General features: G+C 42.4%; 1 protein-coding gene across 1 annotated transcript in view; it reads left to right on the top strand.

Annotated features, from left to right (window-relative positions):
- The window catches only part of rab26 (RAB26, member RAS oncogene family), a 134286-nt gene that overhangs the window by 7455 nt on the left and 104241 nt on the right, over positions 1-22590 (top strand). The window contains exon 2 of the mRNA XM_020454451.2: positions 12539-12649. Within this exon, the coding sequence (XP_020310040.1) occupies positions 12539-12649 (111 nt within the window). The remainder of the gene's footprint in view (positions 1-12538; positions 12650-22590) is intronic.

Here is a 22590-nt window from a genome sequence, read left to right as displayed (position 1 = left end):
ATTATTACCGTATCTGTGTCGTACAGTAAACAGATTTTCATGTTTGTAAGGCTACTGACACACACACACATTCTATAATACTGAACTCTGCTGTGGTCAAATAAAGCAACCATTACAAAACAACTTATCAAGGAAAATGTTTAATTGAGACACTTACCGATCATGTGCCATGGTGAAAAAACTTTGATGGGCTTCAACTCCGGCGCAATAGTCTTCGCCCTCTCAAACTTCAGGCGGGCTAGACAGGGTACTGACCTTTAATCTCTTGAAGCTAGGGGGCACTATTTTAATGTTTGGAAAAATAACGTTCCCAAAGTAAACGGCCTATTTCTCATGACCAGATGCTAGAATATGCATATAATTGACAGATTAGGATAGAAAACACTCTAAAGTTTCCAAAACTGTCAAAATATTGTCTGTGGGTATAACAGAACCGATATCGCAGGCGAAAGCCTGAGGAAAATACAATCAGGAAGAACCTCTGTGTTCCTATGCGTGCCTGTGCCATTTAAAGGGATATCAACCATATTCCTTTTTCTGTGGCTTCCCTAAGGTGTCAACAGTCTTTAGACATAGTTTCAGGCTTTTATTTTGAAAAATGAGCGTGAAGGATCACATTGCGTAAGTGGAGGGGTGGGGGCTCTCAGAGTGAGATGGTGCACAATTGAGTGAAGTGGCCATTGTTCCTCCCGCTGTTATGGAATATATATTTTAAAAACTACCTGAGGAATGATTATAAAAAATGTTTGACATGTTTCTGTGGACATTATGAAGACTATTTGGAATTTCCGTCTGCGTTGTCGTGACCGCTCTTTCTTGTGGATTTCTGAACATAACGCGACAAACAAACGTCGGTATTTTGGGTATAAAAATAATATTTATGGAACAAAAGGAACATTTGCTGTGTAACTGGGGGTCTCGTGAGTGAAAATATCCGAAGATCATCAAAGGTAAACGGTTAATTTGATTGCTTTTCTGATTTTCGTGACCAAGCTTCCTGATGCTAAGTGTACATAACGCTATGCTAGGCTATCGATAAACTTACACAAATGCTTGGATTGCTTTCGCTGTAAAGCATAATTTCTAAATCTGAGACGACAGGGTGATTAACAAAACGCTAAGCTGTGTTTCAAAATATTGCACTTGTGATTTCATGAATATGAATATTTTCTGATAATATTATTTGACTGTTGCGCTATGCTATTCAGCGGTTGCAGACAAAAATGATCCCGCTACAGGGATTGGTAGCGTCAAGAAGTTAAGCAAAAAGTGACAAATTGAAACATTGTGTGCTCTCTGATATGACATTCATTGAAATCCATAATCATTTCAAATATAATAGAATGTTATTGATAAACAAAAGGTTATTTCATTTGCCCAGCTGTCCACCTCCTTGACAATTCCCATCAGAAGGAGCGTAGGTTGATTTTGGCAATCATGCGCTTCTCTCCGAAGTGGCCAGCATGCATCTCGGTCAGCATGGCCTCCTTCTCCTCCTAAGTAAAAACCACCCTCCTGTGTGACTGGCCATCCTTCCCCCATAGGTAGAAATGATTGCCTAACAAGTTGGAAGACCGCTTTATGGTCAGATGCCGAGCAGCATCGTCACCGCCTGGTATGGCAACTACTCGGCATCTGACCATAAGGCATTACAGAGGGTAGCGCGTACAGCCCAGTACATCACTGGGGACAAGATTCCTGACATCCAGGGCCTATATACCAGGCGGTGTCAGAAGAAGGCCCCAAAAATTGCCATACTCCAGTCACCCAAGTCATAGACTGTTCTCTCCAGAGCGCCAAGTCTGGAACCAAAAGACTCCTTAACAGCTTCTAACCCCAAGCAACAAGACTGGTGAACAATGAATCAAATGGCTACCTGGACTATTTACATTGACCCCCCCCCCCCGGCGCTGCTACTCGCTGTTTATTATCTATGCATAGTCACTTTACAAATTACCTCGACTAACCTGTACCCCCACACGTTGACTCTGTACCGGTACCCCTATATATAGCTTTGTTATTGTTATGCCATTTTCTTCTGTTACTTTTTGATTGTATTTTTATTTAGTCATATTTTCTTATTTCCATTTATAGAAGTGCATTGTTGAAGGGCCTGTAGTAAGCATTTCCCGGTAAGGTCCACACCTTGTTATATTCGGCGTATGTGACAAATAAAATTTGATTTGAAGAGTTGTTGAAAGTCTCAAGTACATTTGCATTGCAGTCTTTCTCTCTGTTTCTCTCTCTCCACCTCTCTCTGTCTGCCTTCCTCTCGCTCCACCTCTCTGTCTGTCTTCCTGTCTCTCCCTCACTCACTTTCATCCTTTCTCACCCCCCTCTGTGTCTGTCTAGCAAAGACACCTAGTTAAGGGTATTTGGAATTACCATAAATGCTTACACCTATCCATTTGATTGATCAGGTGGCTGGAATGGAGTCAATTGAATGGTATCAACCACATGGAAACCATGTGTTTGATACCATTCCATTTACTCCAGTCCAGACATTATGAACCATCCTCCCCTCAGCAGCCTCCACTGAACTATATGTATATAGCTAGCAACTCGCTAGATGGAATAGATGGAAAATGGTTGTTGAAAAAATGGTTGTACATAGCTAAATCAGTCCTGTTATCTAATAGAAGTTAAGTGCTTAAAGTTACCCTGAATTGTGAATTTCTCTGAAATTTGCCCCTCTGGTCGAGATCAGGGGTGTCTTGGAAAGATAAAAGAAAATATCCTTGAGGGATGCCATTAAAGTGCAAGTTACATACAAACAGAAAGCTACAATAACAGTTAACGTGAACTCACCCCATTCCGTAACAAATGTGCGCAACCGCAACATTCAAACTAAGCTACAAAGAAAAGTAATGGGACTGTAGCGACTGTGTTGACTTCAAAATCGGGGGTGTGAACTGCGTTTCTATTCATGCGTTGATCTATAGTATTGTTGAAAAAACGGACCCTCCGTTACATCGTGACGTGTCATGTCGTAAAGTACAGCACGCATAAAGCAACTATTTCTGTTTTACAATCTCTCTCCATCAGGTGTAGCACTTCTCTCATCCTTTAAAAACAAGAAATGGACAGTGACGGGGGTAAGGGGGATACCTAGTCATTCTTTGCGTCATCATTCTCAAAGCCACTGTTAACTTCTAAGATCACTTTAGCACCACCCTAAAAACCTGATTCAAATTCGACACAAACCTTCAAATAGGTCTGTAATGACACATTATATAAACTCTTTAGTGTTTTATTTACATTTTAGAGGCGATAAGGTGATAAGTTGGACAGATCGAGTGAAAAAAAGCAATTTCCCACACAACATCTCTCCTTCTCACTATCACGTATTAGTTTCGCTTCCCCACCCACCATTTTTTAAAAGACCCGATGGGGCTCATTGCCTTCTTGAATCATGCAGAAACGGGCTGATTCTGTTGGAAAGGGGAGAAATTGTGCTTTACAATGGTATTGACATTACATTTGATCTGGAAGTATTACGTTTTTGGGGTGCTAAAATAAGGGCTATTGTACGGATCAAGGCGATGTACAAAAGTGAGTGAGTTTACGTTAGAGTAGCTAGCTAGCTAATGTTAGCTAAATAAAACTGTCTAAAACTTGCTAGCTACTGTAGCTGGCTAGGTGACTATGCACGCTGAGGTAAATGACTTTGCTAGGTACTGTACTTAATCTAAAAACAGCTTAAATTATTCCTATTTAACAATATTTACTTATATAGACAAATATATATGCTAAAGAAAGAGTGTTCTCTTTCCAGTCTTTTCGGTCCTCTAAAACAGCAGGTAGTCAGCAGGTTGTCACCGTCAAAAACACCGTCCTTGAAGAGCAATTCTGAGGTAATAATTTTTCCCATCAGGTAGTCCAGGATCCAGTTGCAGAGGGAGGTGGTTAGTCCCAGGGTCCTTAGCTTAGTGATGAGCTTTGAGGGCACTATGGTGTTGAACTCTGAGCTGTAGTCAATGAACAGCATTCTCACAAAGGTGTTCCCTTTGTCCAAGTGGACAAAAGGATCTGTTGGGGCGGTATGCGAATTGCAGTGGTTCAAGGGTTCCCGGGATAATGGTGTTGATGTGAGCCATGACCAGCCTTTCAAAGCACTTCATTGTTACCGACTTGAGTGCTACAGGCGATAGTCATTTAGGCAGGTTGCCTTCGCTTTCTTGGGCACAGGGACTATGGTGATCTGCTTGAAACATGTAGGTATTAGACACTCGGTCAGGGAGAGGTTGGAAATAGCAGTGAAGACACTTGCTAGTCCGTGCATGCTCTGAGTACACATCCTGGTAATCCATCTGGCCCTGGGGCCTTGTGAATGTTGACCTGTTTAAAGGTCTTGCTCACATCGGCTACGGAGAGCATGATCACACAGTCGTCCGGAACAGCTGGTGCTCTCATGCATGCTTCAGTGTTGCTTGCCTCGACGTGAGCATAAAAGGCATTTTGCTTGTCTGGTAGGCTTGCATCACTGGGAAGGTCGCGGCTGGGTTTCCCTTTGTACTCCGTAATAGTTTGCAAGCCCTGCCACATCCGACGAGCGTCAGAGCCGGTGTAGTAGGATTCAATCTTAGTCCTTTTTCCCCCTCTGTTTGTACATGTGACATGCTGGTAGAAATGAGGTAAAACGGATTTAAGTTTGCCTGCATTAAAGTCCTGGCCACCAGAAATGCCGCTTCTGGATGAGCATTTTCTTGTTTGCTTATAGCCTAATACAGCTCGTTGAGTGCGGCCTTAGTGCTAGCATCGGTTTGTGGTGGTAAATAGATGACAACGAATAATATAGATGAAACCTCTCTTGGCAGATAGTGTGGTCTACAGTTTATCATGAGGTACTACCTCAGGCGAGCAATAACGCGAGACCTCCTTAATATTATACACCACGCACCAGCTGTTATTGACAAATAGACACACACCCCCACCCCTCGTCTTACCAGACGTAACTGTTCTGTCCTGCCGATGCACGGAAAACCCAGCCAACTAAATATTATACGTGTCGTTCTTCAGCCACGACTCTGTGAAACATAAGATATTACAGTTTTTAATATTCCTTTGGTAGGATAGTCTCACGGAGATCATCCAGTTTATTTTCCAGTGATTGCACGTGGGCCAATAGAACGGATGGGAGAGGTGGGTTACCCACTCGCCGACGAATTCTCACAAGGCACCCTGATCTCCGCCCCCTGTATTTCTGTCTTTTCTTCATGCAAATTACGCAGATTTTGGCCTGGTCTCAGAGAAGCAGTATATCCTTCGCATCGGACTCATTAAAGAACAAGTCTTTGTCCAGTTCGAGGTGAGTAATCACTGTTCTGATATCCAGAAGCACTTTTCGGTTATAAGAGAAGGAAGCAGCAACATTATGTCCAAAATAAGTTACAAACAATGCAAAAAACACAAAATATCATAGTTGGTTAGGAGCACGTAAAACGGCAGCCGGTGCCATTCAATTTTTCTATCATCAATTTCTCAAGCCAAAACATCTTGATGGCCTTCACCAGTTCATCTTTGCTTGTAGGCTTGGCAGAGTTACGAATTTATGTTTTCAGTTGATGCCAAACAAGTTTGTTTGGGTTTAAATCAGGCGACCTATTTTATTTATTTAAATGTTTTTTTCTCCTTTGTTTAACCAGGTAGGCTAGTTGAGAACAAGTTCTCATTTACAACTGCGACCTGGCCAAGATTAAGCAAAGCAGTTTGACACATTCAACAACACAGAGTTACACATGGAATAAACAAACATACAGTCAATAATACAGTAGAAAAAAATCTATATACAGAGTGTGCAAATAAGGTAAGATAAGGGAGGTAAGGCAATAAATGGGCTATGGTGGCGAAGTAATTACAATATACCAATTAAACACTGGAGTGATTGATTTGCCGAATATGAATGTGCAAGTAGAGATACTGGGGTTCAAAGGAGCAAGATAAATAAATAAATAAATAAATAAATACAGTATGGGGATGAGGTAGTTGGATGGGCTATTTATTTACAGATGAGCTATGTACAGGTGCAGTGATCTGTGCGCTGCTCTGACAGCTGGTGCTTAAAGCTGGTGAGGGAGATATGAGTCTCCAACTTCAGTGATTTTTGCAGTTCGTTCCAGTCATTGGCAGCAGAGAACTGGAAGGAAAGGCGGCCAAAGGAGGAATTGGCTTTGGGGGTGACTAGTGAGATATACCTGCTGGAGTGCATGCTACGAGTGGGTGCTGCTATGGTGATCAGTGAGCTGAGATAAGGCGGGCTTTACCCAGCAGAGACTTGTAGATGACCTGGAGCCAGTGGGTTTGGCGACGAGTATGAAGCGAGGGCCAGCCAACGAGAGCGTACAGTTTGCAGTGGTGGGTAGTATATGGGGCTTTGGTGATAAAACGGATGGCACTGTGATAGACTGCATCCAATTTGTTGATTAGAGTGTTGGAGGCTATTTTGTAAATGACATCGCCAAGTCGAGGATCGGTAGGATAGTCAGTATTACGAGGGTATGTTTGGCAGCATGAGTGATTTTCTGGATTTTTTTTCTCATTTTGTCTGTCATAGTTGAAGTGTACCTATGATGAAAATTACAGGCCTCTCTCATCTTTTTTAAGTGGGAGAACTTGCACAATTGGTGGCTGACTAAATACTTTTTTGCCACACTGTAAGTCTGTAGCAGTTTGGGTATAGAGTGTCTCCCCCTTTTTGAAGAGGGGGATGACCACGGCAGCTTTCCAATCTTTGGGAATCTCAGACGATACGAAAGAGATTGAACAGGCTAGTAATAGGGGGTTGCAACATTTTCGGCAGATACTTTTAGGAAGAGATGGTCCAGATTGTCTAGCCCAGTTGATTTGTAGGGCCCATATTTTGCAGTTCATATCATCAGCTATCTGGATTTGGGTGAAGGAGAAATGGGGGAGGCTTGGGCGAGTTGCTGTGGGGGTTGCAGGGCTGTTGACCGGGGTAGCCAGGTGGAAAGCATGGCCAGCCGTAGAAAAATGCTTATTGAACTTCTCAATTCTTGTGGATTTATTGATGGTGACAGTGTTTCCTAGCCTCAGTGCAGTGGGCAGCTGGGAGGACAGTGTCCCAGAACGTTTTGGAGTTTGTGCTATAGGATGCAAATTTCTGTTTGAAAAAGCTAGCCTTAGCTTTCCTAACTGCCTGTGTATATTAGTTCCTAACTTCCCTGAAAAGTTGCATATCATGGGGGCTATTCCATGCTAATGCAGTACGCCACAGGATGTTTTTGTGCTGGTCAAGGGCAGTCAGGTCTGGAGTGAACCAAGGGCTATATCTGTTCCTGGTTCAAAATTTTTTGAACGGAGCATGCTTATTTAAGATGGTGAGGAAAGCACCTTTTTAAAGAATAACCAGGCATCCTCTACTGACGGAATGAGGTCAATATCCTTCCAGGATACCTGGGCCAGGTCGATTAGAAAGGCCTGCTCGCTGAAGTGATTTCGGGAGCGTTTGACAGTGATGAGGGGTGGTCGTTTGACCGCAGACCCATTACGGACGCAGGCAATGAGGCAGTGATCGCGGAGATCCTGGGTGAAGACAGGGGAGGTTCATGCAATCAGACAAGGAGATTTGTCTAGGACAGAAGAAATTGCATGTGCCCAACAAAAAAACACACAACTAATGACAAAGGTTTGGAAATGTACATAAGGTTAGAAGATCTAAAACAACTAAGGCTAGATGAGGCCAGGTTGGTCCCATAGCCATTGGCCTATAACTGTGATCGACACATAAGAAGTTGCATGATGTAATTTGGGTTCCATCATGATGCACTCTCCAAAATGTATAAAAGCGTGGTATCGTCGATTTGCCTTCTGCATCAACTTGTTTGACTCAGTGCAACAAAAGGATGAAAGAGCCATTGATGAGAAGGCAGCCCCGGGTCTGAGGAAGCCCTGTTGATAACAATAAACAAGATGGTGTTTGGGCTGGAGGAGGAGAAGTACACAGGATTTCAGCTCTGAGTCCACTGCCGCCTGCAAGGGACCCAGCGCATCTTCAGAGCTTGCCGGACTCCAGAGATCCAGCAGATAATTAAGAACCTGCTGGACTCCCGCGCGGCCACTGCCTCCACTGGCAACCGTGGCACCTGCGCAGCCTCCCATAGTCCACAGGATGAAGGTTACCCCAGAGACCTTCCTGAAGATTGAGAATCCCGGCGCACGTGCTGGCTTCGTTCCGATGTAGGTACTGTCCAGATGACATACACCTGGGAGACTGTTGTCCAGCCCACCTATTGTTGTGGCTGCCCCAGAGTCCCTGCTATGCTGCTCAGCCCGTGTACTACTCCAACACCTGGATGAGCTACCCCCAGTATAAATATATGAACTGAAGAGGAGAGAGGACCCTCAGACATTTTTTCTTCAAGACAGAAACATCCTACTTTCTTTTATTTAATTACATTATTTTATCTCTATTACATTAGGAAATTGTTTTATTCATCAAGGCATTAACATGGTCTTACCTCTTACAAAATCCCTTTTTCATTTATGTTCTTGGTAGTTATGGCATTATCTGAATAATAAAGCAAACAATTCTACCCAGAAACATAGTGCCAAATGGTTAGGGTAAATCATGACATTTTAGTACCAAAGCGCATTTGCCTAATGATTGAAATGTATGTTTGGTTACATTTCACTACGTACTGAACCTACCTTAACGACTCTATTGTCAACTACTGAGCCACAGCTGTGTCAACAAAGATATGGGAGACGATTATGTGCCACTCCTGACACAGCACTCAAACAGTCACACTGTGACAAGAACAAACACTGACTTCGTAACACACAGGGCACCACACCACAGTACATAAGGGATTCTGAGCCTGGTATAGTAAAGTTTGTATAACTCATCAATCATGTTATATAATCAGAATACTGTAATACAGATGTAGGATCTTAATTTGATCACTCTGTTGTTGCTGTGAATTTTCCTGCTGAGCAGGAAATGCAGACTGGTTGTTTATTTGAGTTTTTAAAACGCTTCTAAAGTTTGTAATTTCCACTTTGAAATTTCAGACTTGATTTGCCCTAATGATAAATGTTTCAAGCACCACAAACATGTACATTTATTATAATCCACATAATACATACTGTTTCTGCAGGATTATTTTCCTGATGTATCAAACTGGCTCAAATTAAGATCCTATGTCTGCTTAGTTGTATTATGCCTGCATTGTGCTCATGCCATCTGGTTGCACTTCTAAGTGTGTGAGGGGGGGGGGGGTTTATGTGGAAAAGTCTCATTCCCAAAATATGCAACTTTGTGATATGCAACTTTTCAGTGAAGTTAGGAACCAATATACACAGGCAGTTAGGAAAGCTAAGGCTAGCTTTTTCAAACAGATATTTGCTGTAGCACAAACTCCAAAACGTTCTGGGACACTGTAAAGTCAATGGGGAAAAATAGCACCTCCTCCCAGCTTCCCACTGCACTGAGGCTAGGAAACACTGTTACCACTGGTAAATCCACTATAATTGAGAATTTCAATAAGCACTTTTCTATGTCTGGCCATGCTTTCCACCTGGCTACCCCTACCTCGGTCAACTGCCCGGCACCCCCCACAGCAACTCTCCCAAGCCTCCCCCATTTCTCCTTCACCCAAATCCAGATAGCTGATGTTCTGAAAGAACTGCAAAATCTGCACCCTTTCAAATCAGCCTGCCTAGACAATCTGGACCCTCTCTTCTTAAAATGATCTGCCAAAATTGTTGCAACCCCTATTACTAGCCTGTTCAACCTCTCTTTCGTATCGTCTGAGATTCCCAAAGATTGGAAAGCTGCCGTGGTCATCCCCCTCTTCAAAAGGGGAGACACTCTAGACCCAAACTGCTACAGACCTATATCTACTCTACCCTGCCTTTCTAAGGTCTTCGAAAGCCAAATTAACAGATTCCCACCATATGCAATCTGGCTTCAGAGCTGGACAAGGGTGCACCTCAGCCACGCTCAAGGTTCTAAACGATATCATGACCACCTTTGATAAGAGACAATACTGTGCAGCCCTATTCATCGAACTGGCCAAGGCTTTTGACTCTGTCAATCACCACATTCTTATCGGCAGACTCAACAGCCCTGGTCTCTCAAACGACTGCCTCACCTGGTTCACCAACTACTTCTCTGATAGAGTTCAGTATGTCCAATCGGAGGGCCTGTTGTCCGGACCTCTGGCAGTCTCTATGGGGGTGCCACAAGGTTCAATTCTCGGGCCGACTCTCTTCTCTGTAGACATCAATGATGTCTCTCTTGCTGCTGGTGATTCTCTGATCCACCTCTACGCAGACAACATCATTCTCTATACTTCTGGCCCTTCTTTGGACACTGTCAACTAACCTCCAGACGAGCTTCAATGCCATAACTCTCCTCCGTTGCCTCCAACTGCTCTTAAATGCAAATAAAACTAAATGCATGCTCTTCAACCGATCGCTGCCCGCCCGTCCAGCATCACTACTCCACGACTTCGAATATGTGGACTACTACAAATACCTAGGTGTCTGCTTAGACTGTAAACTCTCCTTTCAGACTCACATTAAGCATCTCCAATCCAAAATTAAATCTAGAATCAGCTTCCTATTTCTCAACAAAGCATCCTTCACTCATGCTGCCAAACACCCTCGTAAAACTAACTATCCTCGACTTCGGTGATGTCATTTACAAAATAGCCTCCAACATTCTAATCAACAAATTGGATGCAGTCTATCACAGTGCCATCTGTGTTGTCACCAATGCCCCATATACTACCCACCACTGCGACCTGTATGCTCTCATTGGCTGGCCCTCGCTTCATACTCGTCGCCAAACCCACTGGCTCCAGGTCATCTACAAGTCTTTGCTAGCTAAAGCCTCGCCTTATTTCAGCTCACTGGTCAACATAGCAGCACCCAGCCGTAGCACGCGCTTCAGCAGGTATATTTCACTGGGCACCCCCAATTCCAATTCCTCCTTTGGCCTCCATTCCTTCCAGTTCTCTGCTGCCAATGACTGGAACGAACTTTAAAAAATCACTGAAGCTGGAGACTCATATCTCCCTAACTAACTTTAAGCACCAGCTGTCAGAGCAGCTCACAGATCACTGCACCTGTTCATAGCACCTTCTACACATCTATCACTCCAGTGTTTAATTGCTATATTTTAATTACTTTGCCGCTATGGCCTATTTAATGTCTTATGTATCTTACCTCATTTGCACACACTGTATATATACTTTTTTAAATACTTTTTTCTACTGTATTATTGACTGTATGTTTGTTTATTCCATGTTTCATTCTGTGTTGTTGTATGTGTCGAACTGCTTTGCTTTATCTTGGTCAGGTCGCAGTTGTAAATGAGAACTTGTTCTCAACTAGCCTACCTGGTTAAATAAAGGTGAAATAAATAAATAAAATACAATTGATCTTCCCACTCTGGTCTCTCTTGGCCTTGACTTTATAGTGAGTTTGCTAAGAGGGAGTAAAGTCTGTGGTATGCAGATATTAGTGACATAGATGGAGGTGTTGGTTCCGGTTTTCTGTGCTCTGTTTTATTTACTTAACAAATAAGGAACACTCAAAATGTGCACTTATAAATCATAACAATTTAAATTCAAATACAGCTGTAGACAGAAGTCAAAGATCAAACATCACACATACAACTGATGTGTCTCCTGAGTTTTGCAAAATAGGAAAAGTCCCAAGTTATTTTTTTAAGCCTGAAGTCCAGCCCTAGTGATGTCACAGCATACGTAATTACCTTCTACTCATGAGACCAAGCCTTTGCATATACAGCTATACAAACTTGCAATAGAGATACAATAGTTCCAGTATTTTCTATGGGCTCAGCAGTAAATGTCCACTCCCCAAGTTGATTTATAGAGGTATGTCTGACTAGTCTCTTATATTTTACTCCTCTGCTGGGTTCTGTGTCTAATCTCTTTTAGCCTAGATGTGCCTTCTCACAGACACCCTGCAATAATTCATACATCTCTCAGACCGTTTCTTTATAAGAGACCGAGAGTAGAAAAGACTGTGGAACAATATTAAAACCTTATAATGAACATATATATTGTTAATTTGTAGTCTAGGACCCTATAAATGTAGTGGGGGAGGGGTCTCATAACCCTTCCCCTTCTATTAATACAACATAAGAATAATCAATTATTATAATACATCAAACATTTGGTGCAGCCCCAATCATGACCCCAAGTTTACTCCATCAGAGGTCTGAAGGCAGGCTAGATTCTCAGACAGACACAGAGACGGACTCATCACCCGAACTTAGACAAATCACCTCTCTGTGTTGAGTAGAGTTTCATGGTGTTATGATCGTTGACCTCCACTACTGACCTCCACACCTCATCAACCGCTACCACAGGTATTCAGAGAAGATGGAGATGTCTTTTGGTCTGTCTCTGTCTCCATCTCTGTTGATGTTTATTTCTGTTTCTCTCTCTAATGGGGGACAGGCTGTGAATAAGCCCCACAATAATGGGGCTAATCTTCCAAGAGTCCATGGAACATTAAAAATAAGGTAATTTGTGTCCCTCTACAGGTGATGTTGGTGGGAGACTCCGGTGTAGGGAAGACTTGCCTGCTGGTTCGCTTCAAGGACGGAGCTTTCTTGGCCGGTAGCTTCATCTCTACTGTTGGCATTGACTTCAGGGTGAGCACACACACACACACACACACACACACACAAAATGGACACACGTATGAAAGAAAAGGTCAAAGATCGTAATTATTTTCTCCAGGCCTTGAATGTGATTTAAATGGGTTCCGTTGATGATGTAAATAATGGGATCCGGCAGTCTAACTTAGGAGGGTTTGAGCGCAACCGAGAGATACAAACGTGGTGCAAAATGAAGCCTTCAGTGCAGTCCAATGAAAATGGTGCATTCAGAAAGGATTCAGACCTCTTCACTTTTTCCACATCTTGTTACGTTACAGCCTTATTCTAAAATGTATTAAATTGTTTTTTCCCTCCTCATCGATCTACACACAATACCCCATAATGACAAAGCAAAACACCCCTGAAATGTCACATTTACATAAGTATTCAGACCCTTTAGTCAGTACTTTGTTGAAGGACCTTTGGCAGCGATTACAGTCTCGAGTCTTCTTGGGTATGACGCTAGCTTGGCACACCTTTATTTGGAGAGTTTCTCCCATTCTTCTCTGCAGATCCTCTCAAGCTCTGTCAGTTTGGATGATCAGTTTGGCCGGGCAGCCAGCTCTAGGAAAAGACTTAGTGGTTCCAAAATTATTTCATTTAAGAATGATGGAGGGCAGTGTGTTCTTGGACCTTCAATGCTGCAGAAATGTTTTCGTACCCTTCCCAGATCTGTGCCTCGACACAATTCTGTCTCGGAGCTCTACGGACAATTACTTTTTGCTCTGACATGCACTGTCAACTGTGGGACCTTATATAGACAGGTGTGTGCCTTTCCAAATAATTTCCAATCAATTGAATTTACCACAGGTGGACTCCAATCAAATTGTAGAAACATCTCAAGGATGATCCATGGAAACAGGATGCACCTGAGCTCAATTCCGAGTCTCATAGCAAAGGGTCTGAAATCTTATGTAAATAATGTATTTCCGTTTTTTATTTATTTTTATTACTAAATTTGGTTAAATGTCCAAAACCTGTTTTCACTTTGTCGTTGTGCGGTATTGTGTGTAGATTGATGAGAGGGGGGGAACAAAATAATTAATTTTAGAATGAGGCTGTAATGTAACAACATGTGAATAAAGTGAAGGAGTCTGAATACTTTCCGAATGCACTTTATACAAATAATGTTCAGTACTTGCAGCCGACAATAGAAAGAAATTATGAAGTGTCAAAATAAAGAACAATCGCAGTAGTAGAAACCAAACGGCAACATATCAAAATGCCAATAGAGCCTATCAGGCCAAGCCTATAACAATGCTAGAAAACTCAGTCAATTGAGAATTTGTTTAGAGAACTTAGCAACACATGTTACCTTCACAGCAGTCCTCAAGAGAATGGAAAAGAACAGTCTTATATACCCACAATACCCTGACGCACACAGTTAGGCTACGGAGAAACCATACCAATGTGCTCTTAACACGGATACATGTATATGTAATCGTTTTAGACACAGTCACATAGACTGAATTAGACGCAATAAACATACATCTCAATTGCTACAGTGGCTGATGTAGCAACCAAATTAATATTTTCAGGAATATAATATGAATTCACTACTGGACTAACCAATGTCATGACAAATTATATAACTACTGCTGTACACACTTTTTCTATTCATATACTGTCCATACTGACTCTGACGTTGCTCGTTCTGATATTTCTTAGTTTTCTTGGAAATGTTTTGGATTTGTGTGTATTTTCTGTATTGTTAGGTATTACTGCACTGTTGGCGCTAGAAACACAAGCATTTTGCTGAGACTGTGATAACGTCTGCTAAGTATGTGTAGCGAGCAGTAAACTTTGATTTGAGAACTTGAGTGACATACAGAGGTAGGGATATGGGTGCCCGACACAAACTAAGCTGTCAAACAAACAGGTATTATTAAAAGGAGGGAAATGAGTCAAATAAAGCACATTCTTTTATAAACTGAAATGGAGGAGTCCCTTGAGCCCGTGTTGCCGCTAATAGCAGAAACTAATGGTGCACTCATAAGTTTAATGTAACGGCCGTAATGGAATTTGTAGAAATGGAAATGTTTGAACTTGGCGCTCGTGGGGAGAACCATAATTCGACGTGAGAGCTTGCATCATCACAAATGGTCAAAGTTAATGTAGCCATTAAAAGTTACGTTGTTATTGATTGGCAAATTATTTTTTACTGCACACTGCAATCCCAAATACGGGGTATGAGGACCTGAGGGTAGTTTTGGGTGATGGCTGCAAAGCCGATAGCGTCTGTGTACGTTATCCCTGATGCAGTGGAAATAATAACAACATTGAAAAATGAAATAAGCTTTATGCAACATTTTTGAGTGCAGACCCATGACAACTTTTTATTTATCTGAATTCACTGGTTTTTACGCACCATCCAAACCTCTGGGAGAGCGCGATGGTCCCCTTTTGATTAGCTTACCAAATCCTGAGACAACTAAAGGAAGGCAGAATTTTGGTGTGGTGGCTTTGGATCAGAATCAGTTAACAGTGTATATCAATACTAGCTCAATTTAATGTCAGTAAACATCATAAAATTAGTCCGTGTTGACCAACCTGTCTCCATCAGCAGCAGGCCAATGATACCCAGCACGATACACCATGCTACAATTGGGCAGTATACCGTACAGGGCCTTCAGAAACTATTCACACCCCTTGACTTTTTCACACTTTTGTTGTGTTACAGACTGAATTTAATATTGATTTAATGTAGATTTTGTGTCACTGGTTTACTCACAATACCCCATAATGTCAAAGTGGAATTATGTTTTTACACATGTTTTTTAATTAGAAATGAAAAGATCAAATATCTTGAGTCAATAAGTATTCAACCCCGTTGTCATGGCAAGCCTAAATAAGTTCAGATGTAAACATGTGCTTAACAAGTCACAAAATAAGTTGCATGGACTCTGTGTGCTGTAACAGTGTTTCACTTTTTTTAATGACTACCTCATCACTGTACCACAAACATAAAATTACAGTTGGAATCGGAAGTTTACAGTGCCTTGCGAAAGTATTCGGCCCCCTTGAACTTTGCGACCTTTTGCCACATTTCAGGCTTCAAACATAAAGATATAAAACTGTATTTTTTTGTGAAGAATCAACAACAAGTGGGACACAATCATGAAGTGGAACGACATTTATTGTATTTTTCAAACTTTAACAAATCAAAAACTGAAAAATTGGGCGTGCAAAATTATTCAGCCCCCTTAAGTTAATACTTTGTAGCGCCACCTTTTGCTGCGATTACAGCTGTAAGTCGCTTGGGGTATGTCTCTATCCGTTTTGCACATCGAGAGACTGAAATTTTTTCCCATTCCTCCTTGCAAAACAGCTCGAGCTCAGTGAGGTTGGATGGAGAGCATTTGTGAACAGCAGTTTTCAGATCTTTCCACAGATTCCCGATTGGATTCAGGTCTGGACTTTGACTTGGCCATTCTAACACCTGGATATGTTTATTTTTGAACCATTCCATTGTAGATTTTGCTTTATGTTTTGGATCATTGTCTTGTTGGAAGACAAATCTCCGTCCCAGTCTCAGGTCTTTTGCAGACTCCATCAGGTTTTCTTCCAGAATGGTCCTGTATTTGGCTCCATCCATCTTCCCATCAATTTTAACCATCTTCCCTGTCCCTGCTGAAGAAAAGCAGGCCCAAACCATGATGCTGCCACCACCATGTTTGACAGTGGGGATGGTGTATTCAGAGTGATGAGCTGTGTTGCTTTTACGCCAAACATAACGTTTTGCATTGTTGCCAAAAAGTTCAATTTTGGTTTCATCTGACCAGAGCACCTTCTTCCACATGTTTGGTGTGTCTCCCAGGTGGCTTGTGGCAAACTTTAAACAACACTTTTTATGGATATCTTTAAGAAATGGCTTTCTTCTTGCCACTCTTCCATAAAGGCCAGATTTGTGCAATATACGACTGATTGTTGTCCTATGGACAGAGTCTCCCACCTCAGCTGTAGATCTCTGCAGTTCATCCAGAGTGATCATGGGCCTCTTGGCTGCATCTCTGATCAGTCTTCTCCTTGTATGAGCTGAAAGTTTAGAGGGACGGCCAGGTCTTGGTAGATTTGCAGTGGTCTGATACTCCTTCCATTTCAATATTATCGCTTGCACAGTGCTCCTTGGGATGTTTAAAGCTTGGGAAATCTTTTGTATCCAAATCCGGCTTTAAACTTCTTCACAACAGTATCTCGGACCTGCTTGGTGTGTTCCTTGTTCTTCATGATGCTCTCTGCGCTTTTAACGGACCTCTGAGACTATCACAGTGCAGGTGCATTTATACAGAGACTTGATTACACACAGGTGGATTGTATTTATCATCATTAGTCATTTAGGTCAACATTGGATCATTCAGAGATCCTCACTGAACTTCTGGAGAGAGTTTGCTGCACTGAAAGTAAAGGGGCTGAATAATTTTGCACGCCCAATTTTTCAGTTTTTGATTTGTTAAAAAAGTTTGAAATATCCCAAAAATGTCGTTCCACTTCATGATTGTGTCCCACTTGTTGTTGATTCTTCACAAAAAATACAGTTTTATATCTTTATGTTTGAAGCCTGAAATGTGGTAAAAGGTCGCAAAGTTCAAGGGGGCCGAATACTTTCGCAAGGCACTGTACATACACTTAGGTCGGAGTCATTAAAACTCGTTTTTAAACCACTCCACACATAACTTGTTAACAAACTATAGTCTTTGCAAATCGGTTAGGACATCTACTTTGTGCATGACACAAGTATTTTTTCCAACAATTGTTTACAGACGGATATTCCACTTCTAATTCATTGTATCAAAATTCCTGTGGGTCAGAAGTTCACATACACGAAGTTGACTGTGCCTTTAAACAGCTTGGAAAATTACAGAAAATTATGACATGGCTTTAGAAGCTTCTGATAGGCTAATTTGACATCATTTGAGTCAATTGGAGGTGTACCTGTGAATGTATTTCAAGGTCTACCTTCAAGCTCAGTGCCTCTTTGCCTGACATCATGGGGAAAGAAAGACCTCAGAACACAAATTGTAGACCTCCACAAGTCTGGTTCATTCTTGGGAACAATTTCCAAATGCCTGAAGGTACCACGTTCATCTATGCAAACAATAGTATGCAATGATAAACACCACGGGACCACGCAGCCATCATACCGCTCAAGAAGGAGACGCGTTCTGTCTCCTAGAGATGAATGTACTTAGGTGCAAAAAATAGAAATCAATCCCAGAACAACAGCAAAGGACCTTGTGAAGATGCTGGAGGAAACGGGTACAAAACTATCTATATCCACAGTAAAACGAGTCCTATATCGACATAACCTGAAAGGCAGCTCAGCAAGGAAGAAGCCACTGCTCCAAAATCGCTATAAAAAAGCCAGACTACGGTTTACAACTGCACATGGGGACAAAGATCGTACTTTTTGGAGAAAGGTCCTCTGGTCTGATGAAACAAAAATAGAACTGTTTGGCCATAATGACCATCGTTATGTTTGGAGGAATAAGGGGGAGGCTTGCAAGCCGAAGCACGGGGGTAGCAGCATCATGTTGTGGGGGTGCATCATGAGGGAGGATAATTATGTGAATATATTGAAGCAATCTCAAGACATCAGTCAGGAAGTTAAAGCCTGGTCGCAAATGGGTCTTCCAAATGGACAATGACCCCAAGCATACTTCCAAAGTTGTGGCAAAATGGCTTAAGGACAACAAAGTCAAGGTATTGGATTGGCCACCACAAAGCCCTGACCTCAATCCTGTAGAAAATGTGTGGGCAGAACTGAAAAAGTGTGTTCGAGCAAGGAGGCCTACAAACCTGACTCAGTTACACCAGCTCTGTCAGGAGGAATGGGCCAAAATTCACCCAAATTGTGGGAAGCTTGTGGAAAGTTACCCAAAACGGTTGACCCAAGTTAAACAATGTAAAGGCAATGCTACCAAATACTAATGGAGTGTATTTAAACTTCTGACCCACTGGGAATGTGATGAAAGAAATTAAAGCTGAAGTAAATCATTCTCTATGCTATTGTTCTGACATTTCACATTCTTAAAATAAAGTGGTGATCCTAACTGACCTAATACAAGGAATTTCTACTAGGATTACATGACAGGAATTGTGAAAAACTGAGTTTAAATGTATTTGGCTAAGGTGTATGTAAACTTCCGACTTCAACTCTATCTGTAAGGTCCTACAGTCTAACAGTGATTTTCAAACACCAAGACCAGGGAGGTTTTCCAATGTCCTGCGAAGATGGGCACCGATTGGTACATGGGTAAAAATAAAGCAGACATTGAATATCCCTTTGAGCATGGTGTAGTTATTAATTACACTTTGGATGGTGTATCAATACACCCAGTAGCTACAAATATACAGGCGTCCTTCATAACTCAGTTGCTGGAGAGAAAGGAAATCTCGCATGGATTTCACCATGACTTTAAAACATTTGAAGAGTTGAATGGCTGTGATAGGAGAAAACTGAAGATAGGTCAACAGCATTGTAGTTACTCCTTAATACTGACCTAAAGGACAGAGTGAAAAGAAGGAAGCCTGTACAGAATAAAAATATCTCAAAACATGCATTCTGTTTGCAACAAGACACTAAACTAAAACTGCAAAAAATGTGGCAAAGAAATTAACTTTATTTCCTGAATAAAAATCAAATGTTATTCGTCACATACACATTGTTAGCAGATGCTAATGCGAGTGTAGTAATATCTAACAAGTAATCTAACAATTCCCCAACAACTACCTAAAACACACAAATCTAAAGGGGTGGATGAGGATGTGTACATGTAAGTATATGGATGAGCGATGGCTGAGCGGCATCGGCAAGGTGCTATAGATGGTATAAAATACAGTGTATATATATGTGATATGAGTAATGTAAGATATGTAAACATGGTTAAAGTGGCATTATTTGGAGTGGCATTGTATAAAGTGACTCGTAATCCATTTATTAAAGTGGCCAGTGATTGGGTCTCAATGGAGGCATCAGCCTCTCTGAGTTAGTGATTGCTGTTTAGCAGTCTGATAGCCTTGATGCACCTGTACTGAACTCGCCTTCTGGATGGTAGCGTTGTGAACCGGCAGTGGCTCGAGTGGTTGATGTCCTTGATTATCTTTTTGGCTTTCCTGTGACATCGGGTGCTGTAGGTGTCATGGAGGGCAGGTAGTTTGCCCCTGGTGATGCATTGTGCAGACCGCACCACCCTCTGGAGAGCCGTGCAGTTGAGGGCGGTGCAGTTGCCATACCAGGCGGTGATACAGCCTGACAGGATGCTCTCGATTGTGCATCTGTAATTTTGCCATGGTTTTGGGTGACAAGCCAAATTTCTTCAGCCTCCTGAGGTTGAAGAGGCGCTGTTGCACCTTCTTCACCACACTGTCTGTGTGAGTGGACCATTTCAGTTTGTCTGTGATGTGTACGCCGAGGAACTTAAATCTTTCCACCATCTCCACTGCTGCCCATTTGATGTGGATAGGGGGGTGCTCCCTCTGCTGTTTCCTGAAGTCCACAATCATCTCCTTTGTTTTGTTGACGTTGAGTGAGAGGTTATTTTCCTGACACCACACTCCAAGAGCCTACAGGGAGGAGGTGAGGGCAATCTCGTCGTTGTTGGTAATCAAGCCCACTACTATTGTGTCGTCTGCAAACCTGATGATTTAGTTGGAGGCGTGCGTGGCCATGCAGTCGTGGGTGAACAAGGAGTACAGGAGGGGGCTGAGCACACACTCGTGTGGGGCCCCAGTGTTGACGGTCAGCGAAGTGGAAATGTTGTTTCCTACCTTCACCACCTGGGGGCGGCCCGTTGCACAGGGCGAGGTTGAGACCCAGGGCCTCGAGCTTGATGATGAGCTTGGAGGGTACTATGGTGTTGAATGCTGAGCAGTAGTTAATGAATAGCATTCTTACATAGGTATTCCTTTTGTCCAGATGGGATAGGGCAGTGTGATGGTGATTGCATCATCTGTGGACCTGTTGGGGCGATATGCAAACTGAAGTGGGTCTAGGGTGACCGGTAAGGTGGAGGTGATATGATCCTTGACTAGTCTCTCAAAGCACTTCATGATGACAGAAGTGAGTGCTACGGGGCAGTAGTCATTTAGTTGAGTTATCTTTGCCTTCTTGGGTACAGGAACAATGGTGGCCATCTTGAAGCATGTGGGGACATGGACAGACTGGGATTGGGAGCGATTGAATATGTCCGTAAACACACTAGGCAGCTGGTCTGTGCATGCTTTCAGGATGCTGCTAGGGATGCCGTCTGGGCCAGCAGCCTTGCGAGGGTTAACACATTTAAATGTTTTTCTCACGTCAGCTACGGAGAAGGAGGGGTGGGGGCACAGTCCTTGTTAGCGGGCCGCGATGGTGGCATTGTATTATTCTCAAAGCGGGCAAAGAAGGTGTTTAGTTTGTCTGGAAGCGTGACGTCGGTGTCTGTGACGTGGCTGGATTTATTTTTGTAATCCATGATTTCCTGTGGACCCTGCCACATACGTACCATATCTGAGTCGTTGAATTGCGACTCCACCTTGTCCCTGTACTGACATTTTGCTTGTTTGATTGCCTTTGTGAAGGGAATAGCTACACTGAGTATATTCAGACATATTCCCAGACCTCTTTCCATGGTTAAATGCGGATCGCACTTTCAGCTTTGCGCGAATGCCGCCATCCATCCACGGTTTCTGGTTAGGGTTAGGTTTTAATAGTCACAGTGGGTACAACATCTCCAATGAACTTCTTTATAAACGCACTCACCGTGTCAGCGCATAGGTTGACGTTGTTCTCTGAGGCTGCCCGGAACACATTCCAGTCCGCGTGATCCAAACAATCTTGAAGCGTGGCTTCCAATTGGTCGGACCAGCGTTGAATGGTTCTTGTCACGGGTGCCTCCGGTTTGAGTTTCTGCCTATAGGACGGTAGGAGCAAGATGGAGTCGTGGTTGGATTTTCCGAAGGTAGGGTGTGGGAGGGCCTTGTATGCATTGCGGAAGTTAGAGTAGCAGTGGTCGAGGGTATTGCGCATGCGTGTAGGGCTATCAATATGCTGGAAGAATTTAGGTAGACTTGATCTCAAATTTTCTTTGTTAAAATCCTCAGCTACAGTAAATGCAGCCTCAGGATGTATGGTTTCCAGTTTGCAAATTGTCCAGTGAAGTTCCTTGATGGCCGTCTTGGTGTCTGCTTGAGGGGGAATGTACACAGCTGTGACGATAACTGCCAATAATTCTCTTGGTAGGTAAAATGGCCGGCACTTGATTGTAAGGAATTCTAGATCGGGCGAGCAGAAGGACTTGAGCTCCTGTATGTTGTTATAATTACACCATGAGTCGTTAATCATAAAGCATACACCCCCGCCCTTTGTTTGGGCAAGTCCAACGCAACACATTACTGTGTACCATGCTTCATATTTTCAAGCATTGTGGTGGTTGCATCATGTTATGGGTACATGTATGCTTGTTATCGGCAAGGACTAGGGTGTTGTTTCAGGATAAAAAAAACGGAATAGCGCTAAGCACAGGCAAAATCATGGAGGAAAACCTCTGCTTTCCAACAGACACTGGGAGACAAATACACCATTCAGCAGGACAATAACTTAAAACACAAGGCCAAATATACACTGGGGTTGCTTACCAAGATCACTTTGAATGTTCCTGAGTGGCCTAGTTATAGTTTTGACTTAAATCTACTTGAACATCTATGGCAAGACTTGAAAATGGCTGTCTAGCAATGATCAAAAACCAACTTAATAAGGTGCAAATAGAGACTTACCCAGAAAGACTAACAGCTGTAATCGCTGCCAACGGTGATTCTAACATGTATTGACTCAGGGGTGTGAATACTTATGTAAATGAGATATTTCTATATTTAATTTTCAATACATTTGCAAACATTTCTAAAAACATGTTTTCAATTTGTCATTAAAAAAATATTGAATCCATTTTGAATTCAGG

The sequence above is a fragment of the Oncorhynchus kisutch genome, linkage group LG20, assembly GCF_002021735.2.
Source record: "Oncorhynchus kisutch isolate 150728-3 linkage group LG20, Okis_V2, whole genome shotgun sequence".
Taxonomy (NCBI): domain Eukaryota; kingdom Metazoa; phylum Chordata; class Actinopteri; order Salmoniformes; family Salmonidae; genus Oncorhynchus; species Oncorhynchus kisutch.
Note: the sequence above shows the minus strand (reverse complement) of the source record. Positions and strands in the feature narration are given on the sequence as shown.